The sequence below is a fragment of the Melanaphis sacchari genome, unplaced genomic scaffold (assembly GCF_002803265.2).
Source record: "Melanaphis sacchari strain LSU unplaced genomic scaffold, SCAv2.0 Contig833_pilon_pilon, whole genome shotgun sequence".
Taxonomy (NCBI): Eukaryota; Metazoa; Arthropoda; class Insecta; order Hemiptera; family Aphididae; genus Melanaphis; species Melanaphis sacchari.
The window spans coordinates 4,062-12,298 of NW_020271587.1; the positions used below are offsets into that span (position 1 = coordinate 4,062).

The following is an 8,237-nucleotide window of genomic DNA, read 5'->3' on the forward strand; positions in this document are numbered from 1 at the left end:
TTTCGACTACTAATCATTCGATTATTCGATTATTTTTTTTTTCGATTACTAATCATTCGATTATTAAAATCATTCGATTATTCCCATCACTACTTTATTCATTATTGTATATATATACCCAACAATTAAGGTACGGTTTCCAAGGCGCGGCTGGTCGCGGCGGCCGATCGCCGCGGCTGTCGCAGCAAAAATATTTACACGTTATCCCTATTGACTGGTTTCCAAAGCGCGGCTGCGGCTCGCGACTGAACTTGAGCCGCGACGGCCGGTGACTTGACCGCGACGAAAGCAGTGTATCGCGACAGTCGCTGGCGGCTATTATCAAAAATTTAGTTTTCATTAAATAATTTTAATACTTTGTTGTTGTCTAGTTTGTCTAGTATTCAAAGTATTTTCAAATATTATAAATATATAGCTGTGATATTATTAACTAGCATTAAAAGTATAAAATATTTATAATGTCGAAAGTAATATTTTTGCCGGAACACGAGGAAATTCTTATTGAATCCGTTCGGAAAAATCCGATTTTATACGACAGCGCTGATTCAAAGCACAAAGATATAATTCTGAAAGATGAGATTTGGAAAGATATTGGCTTGAAAATTGGTAAATCTGGTAAGTAACTTAAATTATTTTATTATAGTTCTATTATTTTATAAAAATAATAGTTTTATAAACCATCTACAGAATGTTTGATTTAAAAATAAACACTGTCTATCTATTGACTGTATTTATTTATACTTGGTGTGTATAGAAGCGAGATTATCAAAAGATAACACAACATTAATACTAAATTTAAAAGATATGCTGACAAATGTTGTACAAATTTATGTAAATAAAATTATAAAGTATACATATTTATATAATAGGAGATGAATGTAAAAAACGGTGGAAAAACATAAGGGATACGTACAACCGAAACAAACGTAAATTGGGCACAGGTTCAGCTAGAACATCGAAAAAAAAATGGCCTTTGGCAGCACATATTTCGTTTCTTGATGGAGTAGAGTGTGAACGAAGGTATTTATTATATACATTTAATAACAATAATAGAAATAAAAATATATAATATACAAATATAGCAATAATTTGTTAATTTTAAATATTTAATATTTAGTTCTTCTTCGAATGCGACCATGATAGATGAAAGTTTTTCACATGAAGAAGATGAAGAATCAATTGAAGCTATACAAGAAGAAAAAACTGCAAACACGAATGAAGGATTCTCGTATGCTGGACAGCGTATAAGGTCAAATAAAGATAAAATGGCGGTGATGTTGGCAAAAAGAACGGCAGAGCGTAAACAATTATTAGAAAAAATTCAAAAACAAAACGAAGACATTTTAAATGCCAAAAACAGCGAAGATGAAGTAGATTTATTTTTTAAAAGCTTAGCAATGACCGTAAAAAAATTACCACCTAAAGGTATAATTGAGGCAAAATTAAAAGCATTAACAATGGTGAGTGAACTCGAGGAAAAGTATTCTTACTGTACTACACCACAGCAACATGCCATAACATATCCAACTCAACAATTGCACGTATTTGATGACAACCATATTCAGCCATCTACACCAAGCTCATCATATACAGCATCGGACAGTTCTCAAGGCTACACGACTTATAATTTTGAATAGTAAGTTTTCAAAGCATTTATGTTTAATTAATAATTGTAAAATAACCGTTTATTTAGTACCCTGTTATTTATTTTATTTTATTTTTTATTTATATGCTTGTACAAAATATTACGATTTAAGCAAAAGTAAAACATTTTTTTTTTTTTTGGAATTGATATGTTTTTTAATTTTTTTACAATAAAAATGTGTGTAAAAATGTATATAAACAAAAAAAACTCTTAACTTAAATGTAATAATTAAAAATAACCTAATTGTACAAACAAAATTTTTGGTATTTATACAAATAAAATAATAATATAAATGTAATTAAAATTGCCATGGTATTGATCCTTCACGGTTAAAGTAGGTTTTAAAAAGTTCTCTTACTTCGAAACCTTCAATATTGGAAAATCCTCCACCTCTAGATAATGATAACATATTATCCACTGGTGTCGATTGGTCTTTATCATAATCATAGAAAGTCCGGTGGTTTTTTTCTAAGTAACCTTCTCTCAACATGTTATGTAGACAACAAGCTACCCAAGTCAGATTATCACAGGTTGATGTTTCTATATTAACTGGCTGGTAAAACACCCTGAAAATTTGACTTAATAAACCAAAAGCGTTTTCCGTTACTCGTCTTGCTCGACTGAGTCTATAGTTAAATATTTTTTTTTGTTATATCGTTTTTACTCGCTTTTCTTGTATATGGCTTCATAATATGGTTGTGCAGTCTGAAAGCCTCATCACCAACAATCACATGTGGTACGACTATGTCAGATCCAGGTAATACACTATCTTCTGGAAAACAAAAGGATCCATCCAATACTTGCTTACCCATTATAGACTTTAGGAAAATTCCACTATCGCCTTCTTTTCCGTAGGAACCTATGTCAACCACTATGAATTTATAGTTCGCATCAACCATAGCAAGTAAAACAATGGAAAAAAAAATCTTTATAGTTGTGAAACAGAGAACCAGAATTGCTTGGATTACGTATACGTATGTGTTTGCCATCAATTGCAAGAATACAGTTAGGGAAATTCCATTTGCAACTGAATTCTGCAGCTTTTGTTTTGAAATCGATAGTATTCGGATTAGGCATAAAAATTGGAACCAATTTTGATTTTAAAACGGTCAATGTTTGTTTAATAATTATACTTATGTAGCTATGACTAACTCGAAACCCAAAAGACAACGAACGAAACGATTCACCAGTAGCCATATATCTATAGAAATTAAGAAAAAACATACTACGTAGTTTTAACAAAAATAATATTTAATTACTTGCATTCAAACATAACTTTAAACAGATTTATACATACCTCAAGGTGATTGCTAATTTTTCTGCAGCAGAAATGGGATTTTTTACTCTATTCGAAGGTTCTTTTGTAAGTTCAAATTCAACTAAAGATAATATAAAATTAAACTGTTCGTAGTTGATACGGAAAAACTCTCGAAACTTAGTTTCATTTTCTAATAAATGCCTATTGATCAATATTTCAAAAAAACCTTCAAACTCGCGGTTTTTTAAATAAAATGTTGGTCGATTTCCTTTTATTTGGAAGTAAATAAGAAAATAATAACTGATCTTCTTCCTCTTCTTCTTCAAGTAAATCTAATATAATTTTGTTATTATTCACAACGCACATTACTTCAGACATACTGAAATTGTATGATTAAAACACTTTATACTGATGACGACGTCTCTACTTTACAAAATGCAAAGTATTACTGACAAAATAAAGAAAATATATTTAGAGCTGCGGCAATATATGTATGCCTAGGAAACCAGTCAGATCGCAGCGGCCGGTCGCCGCGGCTGGTCGCTGCGATCGGCTGCCGCGACCAGCCGCGCCTTGGAAACCGTACCTTTAGATAGACATCGGCGTGCTACTGACGAAATTTAGAATCGAGTACCTACCTTTTAACTACGATCGGTCGCGCATTGGACACCAGTCGGTCATCAGCGACTGAAAATTATAACTGGTCGCGGCGACCGGTCGCGCATTGGACACCGTACCTGTAGTGTCGCCGGTCGCCACGATAAAGTTCAGTCGCGCGACAACAGTCGTGCGTTGGAAACCAGATAATAGGAATTACATATTAACAGTCGGACGGCGACCTGTCTCGGCGACCGGTCGCGTCTAGGAAACCGTACCTTTAAGGTACGGTGTCCAAGGCGCGGCTAGCCGCAGCGGCCAGCCGCCGCGGCTACTGCTGCGACTACTGGGGTGATCAGCCGCCGATGTCTGCCTGTTGTTCAACACCGGCGACTGGTCGCTGCGGCTCGTCAAAATAGTGTGGTTTTAGAGCTCGTAGTGTAGAGACCTATTTATTCTGTGTGGTGTTTGTAATATTATTCAATATGGTCAATACGTACATCGTGAATAACAATAAAATTGTGCAGCTTTTTTTGGAGGAGGAAGAAGAGGAAGAAAAATTATTATTTTCCTACTTGAATGCAAAAAAAAAAGAAAGTTGACATTTTATATCAAAGTCGTTCAAATGAAGGTTTTTTTGAAATTTTAATTGAGAGACATTTATTAAATAATGAACCAAAATTTCGTGAGTTTTTTCGGGTCAATCGTCAACAGTTTGATTATTTATTATCCCTAGTTAAGTTTGAACTAACTAAGCCACCCAGCAACAGAGTGAAAAAACCGATTACAGCAGCAGAAAAACTATCACTGACACTGCGGTAACTATAATGTATATTGTATACCTACATAATGCTTCTAATAACAAAACTTTAGAACTACATGTTTAGATCATTCTCATTTAATTTGTAATATTATACGCATAATACACTGAAAAAATTTTTTTAACAGGTACATGGCTACCGGTGAGTAATTTCGTTCGTTATCGTTTAGTTTTCGAATATGTCATACATATATCAGCAGAATTGTGAAGGAAACGTTACTGATTTTGAAAAAAAAATTAAAACCTATATTTTTACCAGATCCAAGTGAAGTTGACTTCAAAAAGAAAGCTAATGAATTTTGTTACAAGTGGAACTTTCCCAATTGCATTCTGGCCATTGATGGCAAGCATATTAGAGTTCGGAGTCCGGATAATTCGGGGTCATTATTTCATAACTATAAAGATTTTTTTTCTGTCGTTTTGTTGGTAATGGTCGATGCTAACTGCAAATTTGTCGTGGTGGATATAGGCTCATATGGGAAAGAAGGAGACAGTGGTATTTTTCTAAAATGGTTTGGAATTAGTTGTGCAGGGAAAACTGGCTCTTTTGGTTCATTGTTAAATGATTCTAAATTAGTTTGTTCATTGAATTGTTGCTTATTATTTTGCTCATTGGAAGGCTTTTTAACCGGTATTGTATTCACTAATGCTATTTTGATCATATGAAAAAAAAAAAATAATATATTATATTATAATCATGTTGGAAACAATTAATTTTGAAAATAAAATAACATAATGTTACTCACATAGTGCTATTTGAGTTTTGATTCTCCTCTGAAACTGGCGGTTAGAAATGCTTCCAATATGTTTGACTCTCCTACAAGATATTGATGAATCTAAGAAATAATCACACTTATCAAGTATATTTTTTATTTATTTTAATAATTATAATAACAATGTAAAATTTAATACACTAATAACATTTACATGTAATCAAAAAATACTGATGGTAGAAGTGATAATACTTTTCAATTGTACCTATTACCTTTAATAAATATTAGTTATTAAATTTAATTTAAGATTTATGTAATTTAACAAAATATAAGAAAAAAAAATTGCAAGTTCCACTTATGACTGTAAATACAACTATAACTTTTTTAATTTATGAGTATCTTGAATGACACTCTTTATTTATTTTCTCTATCATATCTTGTCTTAGAAGTTCTGAACCAACTTTGGACGTCTAACTCAAATTGTGCATCAGAATTTTGAGGATACTGATTTTTGATAACACCTGATATAAAATATGTTAGTATTGTTTCAACTTTGAATTTTGTATAAGCACTAAGCTTTCAGATAACTTACTTCTCATAACAACAATAATTTGTAAATTTTGAACTTTATATTTTTTAACATCTTTTTCAAAAGCTCTACCTGTCCATGAACATTCGATAGCAAATTTATTTGTAAATAATTTATTCAAAATGCGTCTAATATTGGTTTTTGCATCTACACCACCAACTACACTTAGCATATGTTTCTACAAAATAGAAGTTCGCTTAAATTAATTTAAATTTATATGCTTATTAAATAATAATTAATACAGTCAACATACAAATTTCTCTTTCACATCATTATTTGTTTGAAGTACTCTTTCACAAACCAAAACATTTTCCCAGTTGGAAAATGGAAGTTGGTCTAAAAACTGTTTATCTTCCACATCATTTGAAAAAGTTAATCCTATAGGTAACACATGGAGGGCCAATTTTGCTACATCATTTTTTAAACTACTTATTTTGCTTAATATACGCTCATTCGTTAAACGAGCAGTTATCATTTCAGTTTGAATGTTCTTTAAAATACAATGAAGACCTTCTAATATGAAATATAATGAAAATTAAAGTAATTAATAAAGTAATACTAGATTTCTATTTAACACAAAAATAAAGCAATAATTGTACCTTATACCTAATCAATTTTAATTCTATTGATTAGAACTTGGAAAGGAGTCAATATTAATGAATATTATAGTTAAAATACTTGGTAAATACAACCATACTTAGCAAGAAAAAAAAATAAACATTTAATATACAAGTTTTAGCTCAAGATTTCAAGCAAAAGAATTAATATAATACATAATACCTATTTAAAGTTCATTTAAATTTATAAACTTAAAAATAATGTTTATAAAATAACGTAAAATATAATGCTTTAAAACAAACTGAAGGTAAACTGTGAAAAACCTCTTTGTATCAACCATTACCATTAACTATTATCTAACCAAACCTAACCACCTAGATATCCATTAGCTACCTAAGTATCTATTAACTACTAGTTAGCGAGGAAATATAAATGTTGTAATTTAAGAAATTAGACATTTTATCTTACCTTCATCAAATGTACTTGGCAAAGATAAATGGCTTAAATCATCATTGGTTTTAGAACTCAATAAACTTTGATTTTGTTCAAAATTTAAATTTTGCATTGTTGAATAATTGTTATCACTAGCAGAAATAAATGTCGGTGAATTAGAGAAACATTGATTATGATCTTCAATGTAAGGCACCTATTATACATAAATTATACAAATCCAAAATAAATTATACTATGTCGAATTTATTTACAGTAATAAGTTATTACTTGTAAGTCTGAAATAGATGAAGTTAGAATTTTTGACGTTTGAGTTAAAGTATCTTTCAATGTGCCAATATTTAAATTTTCGTTAGCATATTTTGTAGATGTTAAAGCATTAGGTGCTTGCAGATTTATATATGACATTTCTTGTAATTCTGTAATTGGTTCAGAACTTATCATAGTACTAGCTACAGCAGGCACAATATTATAACCATTATCTATCAAAGAAAATTAAATCAGGAACATGCAATAGGTACGTTACATAAAAATAAAAATTTTAATAATAAATTTCAAGTGAAAAATGTTGTTTTAATCATGATATCTATAAAAATGATTATAAACAAGTTTTTTTTATATATAAAATGAAACATATTTTTAAAAAATAAACACTTAATTTGATTTAAATTAATTTTTTAATTCTGACCATTTTCCTATTTTAGAATTAATTGTTCATTGAACAAGACTCATGTCTATCAGTTTATATTAATTATTTTGGAAATCTACTAATATCAAGTTAAAACAAATGTATTCAACATCAAATTTGGAAGCTGATAACAATTAATAAATGTTTGACAAATAAGAACTTGGTACTAATAATATAAATATTACACAAAAATTAATAAATAAATTTAACTAAAATAATGTTAACCTTCAATGCATGAATTATCACTACTTAAAGAACTACAACGTTTTCGTTTTTTATTAGAAATTTCCTCATCATCTGTTGATTCTAGAACATGCTTATGCCAAGCCTTAGCAAATTGTCCTAATAGAAAAATTTAACTATTATTACAAGAAAAAAATTGAATTAATAGAAATAAGTAGGAAAGTAACTAAGTTAACTATAAAATAATGCTATAGGTAATATTAATACTAATTAAAAATTATTTAAATATAATCTGTGTAGAATCTTACCATAAGTTTTGTTGCCATCAAGTACTTTAATTTTGTCAGTGTCCATGAATAATCTGGGTCTTCAGCTAACTTTAAATCATCACTTGTTACTCTTTTTGGTGGCCATTTACAATACTTAACAGAACACTTGGACAAATTCTCTGAATCTGTTTCGATCAGCCAATTTATTGGGATCACACTATAATCTTTACCGTCAATAAACTTTACAACCACCCATTTCATACTATTACGACCCTGCAATGCCATATTTACAAATATTAATATTAAATATATCTGAATATAAATATATTATGTTTAAAGGTAACATTGATAATTTCACAATCATCGTTAAACTGTTTACTTATTGTACTAGGTAGGTAAATAGCATATACTTTAGGTACCTACATAAATGAAATTTAAATACTATTCATAATTAATACTATTCTATT

General features: G+C 29.9%; 1 protein-coding gene and 1 pseudogene across 1 annotated transcript; one reads left to right on the plus strand and one right to left on the minus strand.

Annotated features, from left to right (window-relative positions):
- Window positions 1-458: 458 nt before the first annotated feature.
- On the plus strand, window positions 459-1,637 carry LOC112602126. The gene is made up of 4 exons (XM_025350063.1): window positions 459-615; window positions 870-1,020; window positions 1,118-1,276; window positions 1,361-1,637. The coding sequence occupies exons 1-4, from the start codon at window positions 459-461 to the stop codon at window positions 1,635-1,637; spliced, it is 744 nt and encodes a 247-aa protein (XP_025205848.1).
- Window positions 1,638-5,447: 3,810 nt separating this feature from the next.
- On the minus strand, window positions 5,448-8,055 carry LOC112602127 (annotated as a pseudogene).
- Window positions 8,056-8,237: the final 182 nt, after the last annotated feature.